Source organism: Erpetoichthys calabaricus, chromosome 4 (assembly GCF_900747795.2).
Source record: "Erpetoichthys calabaricus chromosome 4, fErpCal1.3, whole genome shotgun sequence".
NCBI classification, from domain to species: Eukaryota; Metazoa; Chordata; class Cladistia; order Polypteriformes; family Polypteridae; genus Erpetoichthys; species Erpetoichthys calabaricus.
Genome location: NC_041397.2, coordinates 291,838,605 through 291,859,412, shown reverse-complemented (window position 1 = coordinate 291,859,412; position 20,808 = coordinate 291,838,605). Strand labels below are relative to the sequence as shown.

Here is a 20,808-nt window from a genome sequence, read left to right as displayed (position 1 = left end):
TCCTGTGTTTGAGCTACATGGGCATGCTCAAAAAATACACGTATAATGCCACGAAAAGTGCATGCAGACACTCCAGTTCACAAGCATTGGTACGACAATGCAGTCACAAGTACACTGCAGAGCTTTAGCGCGTCTTTATGTGAAAACAGCATCAGATGGTGAGTGTCTGATGATTGCATATAGCGCTGAAGTTACTGCTCTTTACTATGCTTTCCTCTGCATGTCCTGGAGTACAAAAGAAACAGCATACAGCAACATGTGGGGACTGGCAATACTGGGGGAAAAAAACACGCGGTCGTATGTATCGTGATACACTGCAGAACTATAGCGCGTTTTTATGTACAAACCAGTGGTGGAAAGAGTACTGAAAATTTGTACTTAAGTACAGATACTGTTACATTGCTGAAATAATACTCAATTACAAGTAAAAGTACTAGTGTTAAAAAAGTACTTAAGTAAAAGTACAAATTACTCATCTCAAAAACTACTCAGACTACTAGTTACTTTTTGGATGTTGATATTTAATGAATTATCAAAAACCATTGAATCAAATCGGAGAACCATGTGGAAAACAGCTACTACAAATATTTCTACATTACTGATGAAGTATATGAATGGATCAAATTTAAGAAATTTGTTTTCTAAACAAACAAAGATTAAACAGGAGTTTTGCCTGTAGTATAAACTTTTACCAGAGTACTGCAAACAAACAGCTGGGCAAGGGCCTTAAAGCCTTGGACATAAGAAACATGTCTTGGACAGTTCACTTTCTGAACCTTTTGTTAAGTTTCAGCAAAAGCTGATTTTCAAAATTCATAGAGTCTATCCGGCTTCGTTTGGATGTGAATAGTAGACCAGCACAGCTAAAAAGCCGTTCGCATGCAGCTGATGCAGGCAGAGCTGTATTTAGCTTAAGAGACAGCTTCTTGATTGCTGGGAAGGAGTGAAGCAGCTCCATGCTGTCCGGGGCACATGCAAGGTAACCATCAAGCTCAATGGGACTTTGCATCATTCTGGAGAGTGGTCTGGAGAAGAAATCATCATCATCAGATGACTCTCTCTGCTGATGCTCACTCTCATGCTCCGTGGTTTCAAGATGTTGTTTCAGGTATGTCAAGGCTGTAATTGGAACACAATTACTTTAATTTATGTGACTATTTTTAAATACCCACAACAAATGATACTTTAATATTTTGAGGAACTATCATGACTGAGATATAACATATATACACTTATACCAGTATGCAGTCATAGCAACATGCAAATATATAAATTTGAACTTACCAGCCTCTATAACATCTGCTCTGTCAGTCCAGGAGGTCTTGAACTTGGGTAAAAGGACTGCAGCAGCAGCCAAGTCTGGATCCGCCATCATCTGTCCAAAAAGCTTCTGCAGGCCATTTTGCAGGGCTTTGATGAGTGGCATGCAGGTCTTGCTTGATGTCTCCAGCCTGTTCAGTTTTGATAGAAGTTGGTGGATTACTGGCAGCAACCATCCCATGTAGGTGCTGGACTCTGACTGGAGAATGTTTGAAGCTTTTACCAGCGGCTTCATGGTGATGCAATACTCCCGGAGGAATGCAACTTCTGCAGGACTCAACCTGGAAGATAAAACGTGTATAACATAAACAACTAAGCCAATTATGACTTTAATAGGATGAGACTGCATAAATGATACTTAATATTACTCACATTTTCACCTTGAATTCGTCACATACACTTCTCATGGCATCTTCCCCCTTCTCGTCAATGATGCGTATTATTCTTTCAATGGCAAGATAGGTTGAATTCCACCGTGTTGCACTGGGACGAATGATCTGTAGCCCACACTTGTCCTCTACTACTTCACTAGCCAAATGAGATCGCCCAGTTTTGTTCCAAATGCCCTGGCATTTTGCAAAGGTTGCACGGAAAAGCCTTTTGTAGGTGTCATTCATGCACTCTGCAAGAGCTGTATCTGCTGTTGCCACAAGATTTAACAGGTGACATGCACATCGTTGATGTGGGGGTAGTTGATATTCCATACCAGAGTCTTCATCAAGGATTACACTTGTATCATGATATTCAATATGGTCACTCACATCAAGAGCATCCAAGTCTGCTTCATCCTCATCTACCTCTGCATCATTCTGTGCCCCAAACACATGGAAAGCTTTGATAAAGTTGGATCCACTATCAGTTGTCGTCCTTACAACTTTGTCTCTAATCTTGTATTGGCAATGGACATCATCAAGAGCACTAGCAATCATGTCAAATGTGTGAGACCCTCTCAATCTTTTGCACGCTAGTGCTGCAGATCTTCTTTCCAAGGACTCTTCCTCTATCCAATGGCAAGTGACGCCAAGGTAACTTTTCTGATGAGCTGACCAACAATCAGTGGTGGTTGCAACAAATTTGGCTTTACCCAGTTCTGCAATTATAGTTGTCTTCATGTCCTCGGCAGCATCACAGATTCTGGTACGAACAGTGGACCTGGAGATGACTTTGGCATGAGGTTGCAATGTGGTAATTAATTCTTTGAAAGCTGGCTGTTCAACTACTGCAAATGGCTGTAGACCTTCACATATGAAATTGATGATAAGCTTGTCAATAGTTGCTTGAGGGACACGTTTGCTTACAGGTGCCAACATCATATCTGGTAACTTGGCTTGCTTACTTGCTGAGAGCTTGTTTGGTGTGGCTGTGGTCTTCCGTTGACAACTAGCTGATGTCGCAATGATGTCATGGTACTGATCAATCTTTGATGGATGTTTCCTCTGGAAAGATCACAGAGGAATTATACAAAGGAAAATATAAATTATATCAGCCAAACTATATATCAGTCAGACTCTAAACATCACTTCCTCGTATCACTACTTTCAACACTAAAGAAAAAACATAAATAAATAAAAAAAATCATTCACCTATAGTAATTATTTAAGCTAAACTTTGATTGTTTAGAATGAAGTGTGGTAAATTTGTTTAATCATTAGAAACCAACCATACATCCATTTTTATATTTTGAGGGGGGGGGGGGGGGGGTAAATTTCTCCAGTCAAACCCATTTATGCAATTCCAGTACAGTCAAATACTGTGTATTTGGCCCCAGTGTGCAGGAATATTAAAAATGAGGCAAATTTTACATAAATGCTGCATGCAAAAAAATTTTTTTCTTTGCCCCAAATTGCGTGGGATTAGTATTATGTGGGCATGTCTTTAAAGCTAATACTTGGGTAGCACCAGAAGCAATTTCATTCTGATACCTTAATTCCCGAGATTATAAGGGCATCACTAAAAATTAGCTCTAAATATCATGGGTGCATAGCTGGCACCTTTATTCTTATGGTTTTAGGCGATACAAGTATCTTTTCTTTAGCTTTAAAACTGAGCCTGCTACAGCTTCTATATGTGGCTGAATGTGTTGTCGCCGCAGCGGATCTTTGAGGGTTAAGTGACTGAAAATACTGAGATAAACTTAAGATAATGAAAGTGGTGTCTTGTTTTCACAAATTGTGAAAAATGAAATGATGGCGAGACTCTTTTAAAGTATGCAGGGGAACTTTATTTATTACAGCTCTGACATTCACAGCATCCGTGCTCTAAATTAACTTCAATAATAGTAAACTTTGAGGTCCCTTTTTCTGGTGCCTTCCTGATGACATAGATGTCTAAACCATGCCTGATAATAATACATTTCAATGACATATAAATATTACAGTGGTTCCCCTAATATTTTGTGATAGTATTTTTTAATATAAAATATGCATGCGTGCGAGCGCGTACATAGGTTAGCTAGCTCAGTTATACTTGAATCGCAGGCTAACGGATGACATTTGTTGGCTTCAAGTAGACAAGCTAGTTACCTTAGACATATTAAAAAATGAAAATAGTATAACAAAAAAATCGCTGTAAGTTTTCTTACCATAATGTGTTTTTTGAGATTAGAGGCTGAAGTCTTGTATGCCGAAATCATCGCAGATGGCAAACAAAGTTTGCACTGCATTAGCACGCTGTCTCCTTTCCTCCCTCTGTACGTGAACAGCTCCTCCAGGTGCGGCCAGGGGCACTCATCCTCCAGTATTTCTTGGTCTTTTTCACTGCTTTGAATGTTGCTGTCCTCCATGAAGTTTGTTTCTCCAAACCTTCAATCCTTACATTACTCCGAGCTCCTTCACTGTGCGATTATGATCAAAACCTGCTGCAGCGGGGGCGGGTGCTTTTTTCAAGTCCAAATATCAGGGGTCATTGGTCCGTTTGCCATCGGATACTTTTATTGGCTACCGAAATGCCTGTCAAAAGTCTGAATATTAATTCAAATTTTTGGCGTACTCAGGAACGAATTGTCATTTTAATTGTAGCGAAGTAGATTCTTTACTTTAATTCGTACTTAAATACAAGTAAAATTACAGATTTTAAAATATACTCATAAAAGTACAAGTACCCGATAAAAGTACTTAATTACAGTAACGTGAGTAGTTGTAATTCGTTACTTCCACCCCTGGTAAAAACCACAGTGTCAGGTGGGGGGCGGTAGGGATGGATCCTGAACGCGACTGAGACAATGAAAAGTGAATTTTAAAAAAATAAAGCTAACCTTTACAAATATCATAAATTACACCAGCTGTTACAGACTGAAATCAAATGTATCTTTTTATTCTAAAATAAGAACACTTCTCAAATGGGAGTTGTACAGGATTAAACTCATGACCTTCTGATTCCCAGTCAGCGACTGATACCATTACGCCACAGAAGCAGTGATAGTTAAGACATGTCAATGTCTCACACTAAGACGGGTTTTTTTGGCGGTGGCTTTTTTTTGTACCTTTTGTGAAAGTGTTTCTTTGATATTTGGACTTCAGGCTTCATACATTATATAGTTTATGCCTACATTTTGTCAATTGCTACTAGAATATATAACACGTTTCTGTTTTAACAATGTGTTTACACAGATTACTGTAGAAATGCAACACATATGAAATGCGTGTGTTTCAAATAACAATCTATTATTTCTACTCTAAAACTCCATTTCACTCCCAGATAATCAATCAAGGCAAGAGCTGGGAAAAGCCTGTTTACGTTCTAAGTCGTTGGGGGGATGGAATAGCCGGCTGCTGGCAGCTTGTCTTTATCAGTACATTTAGATGACAAAAGACGCTGGCGGAGAGGTGAGAAAGGTTTTAAGAAGCAATATAAGGTGGGCCGGATCTACGAGTTTTTTCGTAGGCTCTGGTAATTCTAGTGTTAATGAATTAGGCTTTCAGATTTTGCTTTTCTAGTGCATCTGTCTTGCCTTATTGTTTATAGACTTTCATCTGTTGGTGTAAGGGTTCCTACTTATTGTTGTGAACTCAGATGATGTCAAACCCACCTTCAAAGTTTAAGTAATCCTAGCATTTGTTTGGCCATTTTTCAATAATCTGCACATTGAATGTTTGTACTTTGCAAATATTTTTATTTTCTTATTCTATTTATTAATTTACCATGAGGGGAGCCAGATTATTCGTTATATTTATATTGCTATGTTTTTTGGTGTCCTACAGGAGCTAGTTGTTAGAAAGAAGATTGATTTAATTAGTCTAAGAGATTACTGATCAATAAAAGATAGCATATACTACCATCCTGCTGGTTTGAATTCTAATTAGCTTTTGTCACAAACTTGACTCAGAGTCATAGAAAGGTTTGGGGCAGCCACCCGTATAATTAATTTCCTAGCTGCAGAGTCGTTCAGATTGATACAGCACTGATGTGCAGAAAACCGAGTCCAAAACAGAACTGAGGGAATAGGGAAAAGGTGGAGGCTTTTAACTCTTTTAGGGCGGATGTCGACTTTTTTCGACTCATGGTGTTGAGGGTGGTTGTCGACTAAACTCACCATTCAGGGACAGAGGGCAATAAAAGCTATAAACGTTGACACATCTTACCATTATGTTACAGGTGGACCCTCTTTGCTCAGAGGATTGTTAGACTTGTTGACTTGACGTCAAATCTCTGCGGTGTGCATGAATAGCGTAGAGTAAACAAAAGAATGGTAGCGACATCGGGCACGAGAGCGAAGAGAATGCACAAAGCAAAACACTCTGTGTATGTCGTTTATTTTTTTGCGTATTATTGCTGAATCGGACTCTGACTTACCGAAGTCTGATTTTGATGCAAACAACCTGGAAATCGAAAATGAAAGACAGGTAACTGCGTCAGCTGACTTGCCCCGAGCTGATTGTAGTGATGAATACACTGGTGTAGCTAATGTGCCCACGATGACGTTTGCACTGGTAAGACTACACAGACGCTGATCCGTGGGAGGCAAGCTGGCTACTGGACTTCAACAAATGACACGACATGCTGGCAGACACTGCAGATTACCAGCCCCTCAAGTACTTCAAGCTGTCTTTTTTTCCCAGAAAGTGCCTTTCAGCTTATGAGTGATGAGACAAACAGGTTATGTAATATGAGGAAGTACCCAAAAATTACTGGAATCTGTACCTGGTGCGCAATTTCGACTTAGTTGTGAATTTAGCCACTATGTGTAGCAATATTTATAGTATTCTGTGGCTGTCTGCCAAGTGGCGTTGCTCTGTATTGTTCGTACTCCATTCCATATCATTTTTCTTGCTGCTTACTAAACATGTCCTGCGATTTTTTTGATGGGTGATCATAAAGAACAGCAAATCTGCGTTCAATTTTGTTTTCTCTTAGGGAAAACAGCTGCTGGTACTGTAGTGATGCTTGAAATTGCTTTTAAAGAGGAAGCTTTAAGTAAAACACAGGTTGATGAGTGGTTTTCGCATTTCAAAACGAGGGGAAATGTCACTTGAAGACCAACCAAGATCTGGCCGACCTTCCACAATTTGGAATGAAGAAAATCTTGAAAAAGTTTGCAATGTAATTTACAAAGATTGTCATCGGACTACTGAAGAGATTTCTAAATTGACTTGTGTCTCTTGGAGTTCTTGCCACCTTCCCTACTCGCCTATGAAAAAAAGAACTCAAAGGAAAGTGGTTTTTATACCGTGGAGGAAGTCAAAGACTAATCGCTGCAGGCCTCTGGACAATGTTCCTCTTCAGCGATTCCAAAAATGTTTCCACCAGTGGGAAAAATGTTGGGACAAGTGCATTCATTCACATGGAGAGAACTTTGAAGGAGACTAAAGTTTCAATAAGTAAAAATTATTAAAACAATTTTTTTTCCCAATTCCGGTTATTTTTGGGTACCCCCATGTATGTATATTAATTTACATACTGTAGGGTCTCATGGAACATAAAACAGAGTGATGTTTGTCATAAATAAGTATTTTATGCTGATTTAAGTGTGAAAACATTGCTTTTTAGAAAACTGAGTGTTTTGGAAAAGTACTCAGCCCTAGGACAAAAGGTAAAAAAAAAATAATCAGCCCTAAAAGAGTTAAAGGGGAAGACAGGAAGTGAGATCAAAGGGGTCCGGCTCATGAAGGTCTTCAGCCATAGGTTCGAGCCCGGACGTGACATCACAGGGGCCGGAGCCGGCAAGGTCTCCTTCCATAGGCTCGGTCCCGGAAGTGACGTCAAGAGGGCCAGGTGGAATCTCCCGTGAATGGTCTACAGGAAAGGGAGAAAAAGAGTCAGTGAACTCTGCCACATCCTGGTATGACTCGGAACTGCCCTTACTAAAGCCCTTTAGCTGCCTCCCATGCGCACGTATGTGACACTTTGCAATTGTATATCTTTATAGAAGTGATGACAGTTTGTACTTTGTTTATTAAATTTAGCCATCAGCACCACAAAGACAGTTGACATGTGAAGAATTTGCTGTGACAGATTATTTTCTATTACCCATCTGCATACTAAACCTCCTGACCAAGCTTTTGATAAAGAGTCAAGATAGTCGTGAGAGCTCTTCTCATTAAAATGAGACAAACTTCAAACGCCCCAGAGCAATTCCGTATTGCTTGCTAATGCTGCTGTCTATACCTTGTCATTTTCCATCATGCATTGTCTTAAGGTGGGTTGAACCAAATCTATTTTTTTTTAAGATGTTGATTTTTGGGTTGCTTTATGTGCCACATTTCACATATTTCACACATTTGATGAACACATCTTCATTGGAAGGCATAAAAAGGTAACATTTTAAAGGAACAAAAAAACAGTTTATACATTTAATAAAATAACTTCCATGTGCACAGCATGAAATCCTTGAGTTCTAACGTGCCCAATAACCCCATGAGCAACACTGCTTGAACCTCATCAAAGAAGGTAAAAAAGGCTAAGGGCAAGGATTGTGGTAGAGAATAATGGACTCCCATCCACTGGCTAATTGTATTATACCAGAACAGTTATCAGTGTAAGGACCAGATACCTTGTTGATCCTCACTGAGAAGAAATCAAAGACATCTAGGCAAAGAAGGAATTGGTTTGGGTAAATTTCCAGTGAGAAGCAACAGCTGCTTTTGCTGCAATTATCCCTAAGAAAAACAGACTCCACCTGTATAAAAAAAGATGGAAAAGCAAAGAGAGGTCTAGCAGTAGAAAAATGTGAGGAAGAAGAGGAATGTTAATGAGGAGCCAGTGGCCATACCACATATACTTCAGAAAAAGTCATTCACCTGAAGCTAAGCATGTTCGGGCCTGGCCAGTACTTGAATGGGGGACCGCCTAGGAAAAGTGTGGGTTGCTGCTGGAAGAGGTGTTGGTGAGGCCAGTACAATAAACTATTACAGAGCTTATTGTGTGGCAATTGGTTACATAGAGAAAGAAAACAGTAAGATAGGAATTAGAGGTTGGTACATTTGACGAACACAGTACTGCCGCAATAAATGATTTCATCGAGGCTTGAGCACGTCCCAGCAAGCATCTTGCGGGAGGCAAGAACAATTCCTGGACGGGGCACCAGCTCATTGCTACCACTGCACCACCATGCCCCCGTGTTTAATACATGCTTTAATTCATTTCATTAAAAGGATATCAAGTATACATCTCACTATTCTAAGATGTTCAGAGAGCTGTAATACCATGAATGTAATGTATTTTGTGTGGAGATCAGTGACTGAATTCTCCTGTCTGTAAAAGAAAATGCCCATTTAAGGAGCATGTAGTGATTCACACGGACAGAACACATATACTAGAATTTAACATGCTACTTTAGTTACAATGGGATCTGAGAAACAAGTAAATTAAACATCGATTTCAAGATTAAGTTTACAACATTCTCTTTTAATGACAAAATAAACTACGAGATTAAAGTGGAAAATTTGAGATTCAACTTTTTGAACCTTTTTTCTTCACAGTGACCCTATTTTTTTTCTTTTCTCTGTACCCTAATATGCTTCTGTATGACACCAAGACGGTGAGGTACAACTCGTCTTTTCACGGCGACTTTCATATCAAACCAATTCTTTTTTATTTCGGGCACTGCACGACTTTCTGAACTTGAACTTTGAGTGTTTCCACCACTCTGTATCACTCGATCAACTTCCTTTTGTTGTTTATACCACTGGTTAAGCCGACAAACAGTACGTCTTTCCTTGCCTCCACTTCGCATTCGCTGAAGTTTTATTTTTTTTCCATGCTTTTGCCATTGCCTTTTCACAAACTGCTGAACATAACGGGCTATTTATTATTTCTGGGAGGATTTGGGGTGGGGAGGCAAGTGTGTGCACATGTGTTACTTTTCATGCTGACCGGTATTTATGGAGCTGAAGTATGTGGAAGTGGGCTTCGCATGGTTTTGTGCATTTGAATTTTTTTTTGTGTACGCACATTTTCACTTTTGTCCATACACCATGTTTTAATGTGAATTCTATGCACAGTATTACTAGTCATGTTTCCACTATCATCACAAAATGAGTAACAAATTAATGCATATTAAAGATAAACCAAAATAAATTTCACAACAATAAAACAAAACACTCAATTTATTAATTAATTAACTGTATGTAACTTAGCAGTACATACCAGATCTTAAGTACTGATTTCGATGCTGTGGTCAAGTAAGGTTGAGAGGCACATCAGAGGCTTATGTGTTACAATTAAAGCTCAATGCTTCATGCTTGTCAAAAAGTCTCCCACCATTTGCAAACCACCTTTAAATTCACAAGAGAAATTAATCAACACATTTTAGCCTAACTGAAGAAGAGCAGAATGGAAAAACCAGACTGCAGCTGGGGAGATACACAGAAAGAATGTTTTACATTCTTGTGTTTTTTTTTTTTAATCATGTGAGAATTTAATTCCCAGAATGAACCTGTAGAAAAAATGTGTTTGTATCTGTGCGCTAGGGGCTGCCATCACGTTCAAAGCAAATTTCTTCTGCAACTATGTTGCCATTACTGGAAAATGCCCGGAACTCTGTCTTTGGAATACCCTTGAGTTATTTTGTCATGTTACACTGGATGTCAGAAATGTCTAAAAATCTTTTACTTTATATGGAAGTTTTAATTTTAGATAAGAGCCAGAAATCAGAAGGAGCTAAGTCAGGTGAATATGGTAGATGATCCAATTTGGTAATTGAATTTCTTAGCCAAAAACTCACAAACACTGAGCACATCATGGCTTTGAGCAATGTATTGATGGATGATCCATTTGTGGTGTCGTCATTCACATCTTGTCTCGCCTGTCTGAACATCTGATGCTACTCAAAGACAGCTGACTTTGTTTACAGCATCCTCAACATATTAAATTTTCAATAGTTCCGATGTTTCAGTAGCACTTTGTAGTATGGGCGAGACTACACCAACACTCAAATTATATTTGACAAATTATATTGTCGCTCTTTGTATGCTTTTTGTGATGATGTTACAAGATTTCAGTGTTACAATGTTAGACAATGCTGGTCATGTGAATATCAATTGACCGTTATGAATAACAATCTGGACAGGACAACAAAATAGCAAAACAAAATGGTCTGGCGACAAAACAATATTTAATAAATACTAATAACCTGAACATACATTAAAATTATTAACCTTTTGGATAGATAGTACTTTCTTTGTCTCCAGAGGACAATTTGGCTTTTTACAGAAGCTCTTTAAATAAATAAATAAATACAAAAACAGGTAGATAAGTAAATAAATTAATATACACACACACTCTGCTCTGAACACATACTATAAAACAAGATCATTCCAAAGAAGGAAAAGTTCTGACATGGCAGTTCCAGTCACAGTGAGGCTTTATGCAGAAGTATTGCTGTTGGTATGAAGGAGTCCCAGTCGTGTTTCCTGACACACTTCTGCTGAAAAATTCATTGGCTGAAAGTTCTCAGTGTTAGTGTGTCAAAGACGTGTAGCATTGTTCATAATGGCACTCAGTTTTGTTTTCATTCTCTCCATCGCTACAACCTCCAGAGTTTTCAGAGTGCATCCTATAACTAAACTTGCCATTTCATTTAGCCTTTTGATTCAGGGGGCCTCTCTTGAAGTGACGTTACCCTTTCTTATATAGTTCCTCTATGTTCTGAGACAAGTCCAACCTGTAATTAATGTTGAACCCCCAAGTAGTTGTAGGAGTGGACCACCTCTACATCCACTAGACCAGACATAGAGGCTCTTTGGTGAAACCAAAGTCAATAACCAGTTCCTTGGTTTTGCTGATGTTAAGATGCCTTCAATTCTTTTTGAACCAAGAAATAAAGTTCTTCACATGACTTCTTTCCTCTGTCTCATCCACTTTATCAATACACCCCATAAGTGCCTATTAAAAACCCTACTACTTGTTCCCTAGATCCAGTGCAAACAAAACTAGTAAAATTATTAATTATTGTTCATTATTGCATGGCATAAACAGTACCTGAAGCACTAAAAGTGTCAGTCATCAAAGCATTATTTAAAAAGTCAGACCTAGACCCACACATACCTAATAATTATAGGCCTATTTCAAATTTACCCTTTCTCTCTAAAATACTTGAAAAAGTAGTGGTCAATCAGCTTCAGTCACACCTTACGCATCACAATTTATTTGAAAAATTCCAGTCTGGTTTCCACACTGATCATAGTACAGAAAATGCACTAATGCGTGTTGTAAACCTTTGTTGAAGGAAACTCCACTGTAGTTATGTTGTTAGACTTAGGTGCAGTGTTTGACACCATTGACCCTTGCATTTTACAGCACAGGCTGGAACATGATGTTGGGCTTACAGGCAGTGTCCTTGCCTGGTTTAGTTCTTATTTATCAAATCAATTCCAGTATGTACAGAAATGTGCTGACAGTACTCCATCATTATACACAGAAGTTCAATATGGTGTCCCGCAGGACTCAGTACTGGGACCTTTACTGTTTTCACCTTACACACTTCCACTGGGATCTGTTATCAGAATACATAACGTTAATTTTCACTCGTGTTGTCTTTAATTAGTTGTGTTAGTGAATTAAAGGAGTGGATGAATGAGAACTGCTTGTCTTTAAACACAGGTAAAACAGAGATGTTAATTATTGTCATCATTTAACTCAGTTGGAATCACCATTACTTTAACTAAATCATCCCGCAATCTAGGAGTTATCTTTGACTCTAGCATGTCATTTAAAGTGCATATTTTAAAGTTGTCTAAATAATGTTTCTTCCATTTTACAATGTTGGGAAATTAAGGCGTTTTTTTCTAATAAGCAGGATTCTGAGAAATTAATTCATACATTTTTTTCTAGTAGGATTGACTACTGCAATTCGGTGTTCACTGGATTTTCAAACTGTTCTTTATACAGCTTTCAGTTAATTTAAAATACTGCTGTAAGAATTATTACAGGAACAAGAAAATACAAACACATAACTCCAGTTCTTAAAAACCTTACACTGGCTCCTGGTTAAGTTTAGGTAAGTTTTCAAAATCCTTCTTTTAACATATAAAGACTTAAAAGGGCAGGTTCCAACTTACTTATCTGAACTTATCATGACTTACAAACCAGAGTGCACATTAAGCTCTCAAGATGCCGGTCTGCTTATGATTCCAAGAATTAATAAAATTACAGTTGGATGGTTCGAGATTTTAGTTACAGGGCTCCTAAACTATGGAATGGTCTTCCTGCTCCAATAAGAGGTGCTCTTTTTAAATCCCGGCTGAAGACTCACTACTTCAGTTTAGTATACCCTGACTAGAGCTGCTGATTAGCTGTACAGACTGCATCTCTGTTGTTAGTCATTGGCACTAAAACATAAGTAATATGATAGTTATAATTTGTTACTAACCCTCACCTATTCCATTTCTTGTTTCGGTACTCAAATGTGTCACTTGGTATCATTTCCCACCTGCCAAGTTGTACTGCCTGTACAAGGTAAAGTCATCTTTGATGGAGGATCGCAGTCAAGTAGAGGGGTCCTTTTTTCAGATTGGCTGGCCCAGCACTGACTCAGCTGTTGAATGTCCAATAGGGGGAGGCAGCTTGATGGCTTGATATATATATAATTGATTAAGCAACATATTTAAGAATAAAATCCTTAACTAAACCATCCTATCTGTAGTAGCAAAAGGTGATGTATACAAAGGTCAGGAACACAGTGTGTCTCACACAAATTGGGAATTCCTTATTCATGGGAGCAATGTTCCCTCTAAGCTGAGCGCGTGAGCAATTGCTCACACGAATTCAGAGCGTCGCTCATACTTCCCGCACGATCGCTCATTCCGACGGCATCGCTCGTACTTATCGCACTATCGCTCACTCCGACCGTCGGAGTTGGTGCTCATAAATTTTTGACTTAAACAAAATGTCGCTCATAAACAATGTTTTTTGCTCACTATATGCTACTCCTTAGAGGGAACATTGCATGGGAGGTATAATTGCAAATTCTGGCCCCCATCACAAATGGGGTTCAACAGCTTACCCACACCACTGCTCACCAGATAGACACACCTTGATCCATTCAGTGCAGAACATGTGAAGCCCCCAGAGATCTAAGGACATCACATGCCCTTTTTTGCTGCTGATCTACTTACGTACTGTGCATGGCTACAAATAGGCATGAGTAGACTGCAAGTGTCCTGTGATGGGGTATACTTTTGTAGATGGTAATAAGCAAATCCAAAGTGAGGTTTTATTTTATTACACAAAATAAAAGTTATATTTATTGCGAGACTGCAAAGTTGAATAACTTTTACACCTTGGATGCTATAGCATGATGTTAACAATGATGTGAGGGCAGATGATATCAGAAACAGCGGACAATGGCATCATTCATGCTGGATGCAATTTCAATTTTAATGAATTTATTTTATTTTTTAATTTTTTTCCTAAATATTTTCAAATCACAAACAACTGAAACCGTTTCCAATGTGTGCCTGATGGGGGAACACTATATTTATTTTATGTTAATAGTTTTCCATTTATATATCATATTTTTATGTTCTCCTTTGTCCATTGTGTTTTGTAGGTGGTACTCCAAGAGGCGGAGCCTGCCTGACATCACTACACCTGGGCCCTCCCCCTGGCTATTTAGGTCATAATAGAGGAAGCTCAGCTAAGTGCTGCATTGAAGATTGTGGGAGTCATGGTGAATATTTTTTAATTGGATTTTGTAGGTTTGTGTGATTCCTACTTGTTCTTGGATTATTTTGGTGGATTAAGTATTGAGATTGCTTTTCAAGAATCCCTTTCTTGTTTCCTTTTCAGTCTTTTGTCAGATTTTTCATTTTTTTCCAAATAATCTTCAAAGAAAAGATTTTATGGTCTCCTTTCCTTGAGAGACACTTTTGTATTTTGGGACAGTTAAATTTATTTTTGAGGCTTAAAATCCAATTGGTCCTGCAAGGGCTGAGGTGGGTCTGTGGAGTTGGGATTAAGCCTTCTGGGGTGAAGCCCTTTTCAGGAAGGCAAATAAGACCTCCTTGACTTGTGGATCCTTTAGAAGGCCTTACTCCAGGGGGGTCCAACTCCAAACCTGGAGAGCTACTGCATGTGCAGGTTTTCCTTCCTGCCACTTTCTACATCAGTGATTCAGTCCTCTGAAGTGAGCCAACAGACGACCTGCTATGTCAGGCCCTTAAACTCCAACCAGTTTATTAATTAGAAGCTAATTCTTGCTGTTAATTAAACTCATTATTTAATCCAATGGCTTGTTCATCTATTGTTTTGCAACAGCAGATATTTCCTAAAATGTTGATTTTCTTTTTTAAGAACATTATCAAAATGTTTAATGGACCCGAGCAGGTCAATGTTACAGAGACCTTCAACTTTCTTTATTTTCAGATTTTGTATGATAGACTCAGTTTAGCTGGTCATGTTTTGGCACGTTTTGAATCTCATTGTATTTTGCCTGCTAATTAAAGAAAAAAGTAACAAAACTGGAGTTTCTGGATGTGTATTTATTACTATCTGCACATTTTGTACACTGAGTTGTTTCCAGATGTTGTGTAACTTTATAGTACACATTGCTTGGAAAAACATGTGCAAGATTCAAATGTGTGAAATCTAAATTGTCAAACATGAGCTGTTCATAAGTACAGTATAAGGAGACCTGGCAGATTTCTTCTTTAAGTAAAAAAAGTGCTTAAACAGCTGATGCTGTCCTGCAGTAAAACAGACAAGTAAACACAGGACAGAACAACTTAACCATTTTCAGTCAATTGGCAAGAATGAAACAGAATTATCATTGATGTGACATGTTGTGAAATCTAAAGCACAACAGAGTTGGAGTAGAACTGCCTGTCTCAGCACTGAAACAGGATATCCAGCGAAGTGAAGAAAAGCCGGTCTTCAAGAAATACGTGAGCGCAGATTATGCTGCCAAATATTTTATGAATGTGGTTCACAATTTGTTACACAGTGAGACAAGAACAAATTGGCTTGACAGAATGGGAATTATCAGAAATTCATGTCAAATGATAGAATATCTTTTTAAAAACAGACAGCTGAGTAAGATATTCATAGGGATGTCAAAGCAGTGAACACGTAGGGTGTGTTCAACTGAAAAAGCAGTCTCACTCTGAATTCTTATAGAACGTAATGCTGCAAAATACAAAAAAAAGAGAAAGAGAAGGAAGATACACAATACCCCAACACTCACAAATGTACTTATTTCCTTCAGGATCACAGGAGCTGAAGCCTTCCCCAGCTGCGCTGAGTGCCATGCAGGAGCCAGACCTGTACCACGTCTGCAGCTGTCTCCCTCTGTTCAGTTTAAGAGTATAAATGTCAGAAAATGTAATAAAGTCAAGCCCTAGTCATGCCCAAGAGACATTGCATTCCACCACCTTGTTTACCTTATGGTGTTCTGCCGAGTTACTTGTTTATTGCCGCAGATTTTTTGTTGCTTTTTGAATAAATTAGAAAATGCTGGAATTTCATCTCTGGTCTCGGCTTTCTGTTTACTAAACCTTGCAAATTAACACACTATACAGAATGTTTTTAGTGTATAAATTGATAAATGTATTTAAATAAACAATGTTGCCATTACTGAAAACATAACTGTTTAGAGTATAAATGTGTTAGACCATGGTTTCTTCAACTATATATCTGGTCCCGGGTTGCCACTTTTTGGGTAGCACAGGGTCATGACTCACCGTTATATTTAATAGGAAAGAGTCGATTTGCGGAGTGTCTTGCAATGGCTTGCCACGGGCAAAACACACATAATAGCTGGAAGGTTGAGGTCCTTATTAATGCTATTTTATTTTCAAAGGTGGTGTTATCAGCACTGCGTGGAGTTTGCATGTTCTCCCCGTGTCTGCGTGGGTTTCCTCCGGGTGCTCCGGTTTCCTCCCACAGTCCACAGACATGCCGGTTAGGTGGATTGGCGATTCTAAATTGTCCCTAGTGTGTGCTTGGTGTGTGGGTGTGTTTGTGTGTGTCCTGCGGTGGGTTGGCACCCTGCCCGGGATTGGTTCCTGCCTTGTGCCCTGTGTTGGCTGGGATTGGCTCCAGCAGACCCCCGTGACCCTGTGTTCAGATTCAGCGGGTTGGAAAATGGATGGATGGATGATGTTATCAACAGTCTTTTAGGACAGGGAAATGAACTTGAGATGTAAGAGTTAGGTGAACACATAAAGTCAGAAGGTAGGTGTAGGTCAGACGCATAGACCAAGAGATTGTGTCAAACATTTTCCAAATCAAAACAGTCAGAAAAGAGGTTGTTAACAAAACTAAGTGGAGGTTCCCTTACAAAACTATCATTCAAAGAAGGCTTTTTGGCAGTTCTTGAGTTCATCAATGCGATAGGCAGCAGTGCATGCCACCTTCATTTATAGTCACTGTGCACTGACAACATTCGGTCAACATGATGGCCAACTGCAATATGGCCACAACAAGCATAAAACCATATAACAATAAAAAATAATAATGCCAAAATATTAGTAAAACACAACATTAATAAAATATCAATCACAACAGGCAGTATGTGGGGTGTATGCCCTAAGCAGTTGGACCTGTGTGCCATTAATGTCCTGAACCGTCTTTGTCCTCCTCTGTAGTACCCTGAAGACCTGGGCTGAACAGGAGCTTCACCAAGATGCAATGCAGCCAGTAAGGACTGACTCCACTATGCACCTTTAGTAGTTTTTAACCATAAATGAAGATATCTGGGTCTGCATCGGACATCTGAAAAGTAAAAACATTGGTGAGCCTCTTTGATGATAACAGAGATGTGTTGTGGACACTTCAGCTCATCAGTGATGATGGCTTCTTAAACTACAAAACTTTTGACCCTCTCTATGGTATCCCCACCAGCAGAGATGGTAGTGATCAGCTGATTGGTTTTGCTGTCATTAAGGGAGAATTTGTTGTCAAAAGGCACAGTGCCTATAAAAAGTATTCACCACCATTGAAGTTTTAGATGACATAATTAGACCACTTTGTAGAGATCTGTTTTCACTGTGACATTAGAGAATGTTTTTCTGTAAATCAATGTCAAAAACGCTAAATTAAATCCACTGTAAGTCAACATTGTATAATAATATAATGTGAAAACTTTCAATGTGCATGAATATTTTTACAGGCACTGTAAGTCTCTTCTCTGTAAGCTATATCATCACTGTTAGTGATCAGGCCTACAATGTCATGTCACCAACAACCTGAATGATGGTGCTGGAGCTGCGTCTGGCCACACAGTCAGAACAGGAGACTCACCAAACTACCCTGGGAGATGTCTGTGTCGAGGGTCAGTTTGCAGGGAGTGATGCACTTGCTTTGGTCAGCAAGCTAGGAAGCTCCAACACCAGTTGTTGATTTTGGCAGTAAGTTTGTAGTTGAGGAGATTAATTATCAACTTTGATAATGATATCATGTTAAATTTGGTCCCCTAAAGGGCAGTAGAATGATTGTAATTTGTGAGTATCCTCAAAATGTCTTCTCCTCAACACTGGATGTTTCCTTCAACTGAAAAAATCACCAAACCTTTGAGACCTTTGAGACTCTGATCCTAGACCACCTGGACCCTCTGCAGTCCTGGATAATGGACTATCTGTCAGGCAGGCTGCAGTTTCTCAGTCAAGGACTGTGTTTCTGATATGGATGTTTGCACCTCTGAAGCACCACAAGCAACAGTCATGTCTCTTTTTCTCTTCATTCCATACAGTTCTGACTCGAAATATAACACCAGGTCATGTCACTTACAGATGATTCTGCACTTATGAGGTGTATTGATAGAGGGGGATGAGACAGAGGAGAGGTGTCAGGGGGAGAACTTTGTTTCTTGGTTCTGAGAGAATTGCCTACAACATAACATCAGCAAAACCAAGGAACTGCTTGTTGACTTTGCCGCACCAGAGAGTCTCTATGTTCAGTCTGTAAGGTTTCTAAACTCTTTTGGGGCTTCCCCCAATGGGACGACATGCCGAAGAGTGTCCCAAAGTGCGATTGCTGTGTCTATGGAAGATAACCTGTCGGTTGCCAGGGCAACCGCAGGCTCCCACCGATGTGGCAGTTCGCCGTGAAAACAAATCCGAAAAGGCTGCAGTCACGTTATGAGCACCTGCCATCAATGGGTGATGCAAGAAATATTATTACTTGGCCATTAACCTTGGCCACAACCCTGCCTGATTGCTGTGTCTGTGTATAGGAGAGCAGTAGATCCCGCTACAATATGAGGTGTTCCTGTGTCAAGCTGAATAAAGCTGGTTTTGATAAAGTACTGAGACTCAGCCTCACATTTTGGGGTGCAAGACAGGGACTCACACGCCACAGGTCATGGTTCAAGGAGTGGATGTAGAAGTGGTCCACTCCTACAACTACTCGGGGTCCACATCAAAGACAGGCTGGACTGGTCTGAGAACACAGAGGAACTATCTAAGAAAAGGCAGGGCAGAATCTTTTTTTCTTAATAGACTGTGTCCCTTTAATGTGGGAAGTGACACCCTTCATGTCTTCTACAACTCTGCGATGGCCAGTGGTGTGCTGGATTGATAACATCATTGATAACATCACGTGCAAAAGTTCGCTGATGACACTGCTATCGTGGGCTGCATCAGAAGTGGGCTGGAGGAGGAGTATAGTGACCTAATCAATGACTTTGTTAAATGGTGCGACTCAAACCACCTACAAACTGAACACCAGCAAAACCAAGGAGCTGGTGGTGGATTTTAGGAGGCCCAGACCCCTCATGGACCCCGTGATCATCAAAGGCGACTGTGTGCAGATGGTGCAGACCTATAAATACCTGGGAGTGCAGCTGGATGATAAATTAGACTGGACTGCCAATACTGATGCTCTGTGCAAGAAAGGACAGAGCCAACTATACTTCCTTAGAAGGCTGGCGTCCTTCAACATCTGCAATAAGATGCTGCAGATGTTCTATCAGACAGTTGTGGCGAGCGCCCTCTTCTACGCGGTGGTGTGCTGGGGAGGCAGCATAAAGAAGAGGGACGGCTCACGCCTGGACAAACTGGTGAGGAAGGCAGGCTCTATTGTTGGCATGGAGCTGGACAGTTTATCTATCTATCTATCTATCTATCTATCTATCTATCTATCTATCTATCTATCTATCTATCTATCTATCTATCTATCTATCTATCTATCTATCTATCTATCTATCTATCTATCTATCTATCTATCTATCTATCTATCTATCTATCTATCTATCTATCACTTCAAGAGAGGCCCACCAAATCAACAGGCTAATTGAAAGGGCAAGCTCAGTTATGGAACACACTCTGGATCCCCTGGAGATTGTAGCAAAGGAGAGAATTAAAACAAAAATGAGCACAATTCTGAAAAATGTTGCACATCCTCACTGTGACACAGTAACACTAAGGACTTTTAGCCAATGAATTATTCAGCAGAAGTGAGTCGAGAAGCACTTTTCGGGTGCCATCATACCAACAGCAATGTGCCTGCATCAGGCCTCACTAAAATTGCCAAGTCAGAAGTTTTCTTTTCTTTCTTTTTAAAGTTTTCTTCCTTTTTATGCATTCTCATGTGATTTCAGACCAAAGTGTGTGTGTGTGTGCGTATGTGTTTTCATTTACCTATAGATTTATTTATTTACTTGGGGGTTCGCCCCTGCTCGCTTCATTCGCCAACACCCCCGGCCTGCGCTACACGCCAGCTACTTCACGTCTCTGCCACTCGTGTTGTGAAGAGGGGAGCTGAACATACCCCAAGGAGATGCGGTTGCTCCTCTGAAACCCCCTCTTAAACGGTGATACAATGGGAAACAAATACAGTTTTTTTTTACCTCCTCTTTGCTTGATCAGCTGCTGGCTTGCTGCTGCTGCCGTGCCACATGATCTGCATTTAGCGCAGCGCTTTGAACATTTAACAGCAGCTGTCCTACTCTTTGTCTTTTATTTACGGCCCCGGACGTGGTTAAATCTCGTGGCACTCTTGGTTAAGTCTTGTCTCGCGAGATGTGAGTTCTTGATATTTCTTCGTTTATAATTTAAAAACAGAATGAGAATCTGAAAATCTAAAAACAAAGTTTAATAAATTCTGAAAAGAATGACA

At 39.6% G+C, this 20,808-nt stretch overlaps 1 protein-coding gene across 1 annotated transcript; it reads right to left on the bottom strand.

Annotated features, from left to right (window-relative positions):
- Positions 1–500: 500 nt before the first annotated feature.
- Positions 501–4,481, bottom strand: LOC114650954 (E3 SUMO-protein ligase ZBED1-like). The gene is made up of 4 exons (XM_028800910.2): positions 3,902–4,481; positions 1,693–2,756; positions 1,285–1,601; positions 501–1,119 (listed from the first exon to the last, which is right to left on the bottom strand). The coding sequence occupies exons 1-4, from the start codon at positions 4,100–4,102 to the stop codon at positions 764–766; spliced, it is 1,938 nt and encodes a 645-aa protein (XP_028656743.1). The 5' UTR covers positions 4,103–4,481; the 3' UTR covers positions 501–763.
- Between the last annotated feature and the right edge of the window lie 16,327 nt (positions 4,482–20,808).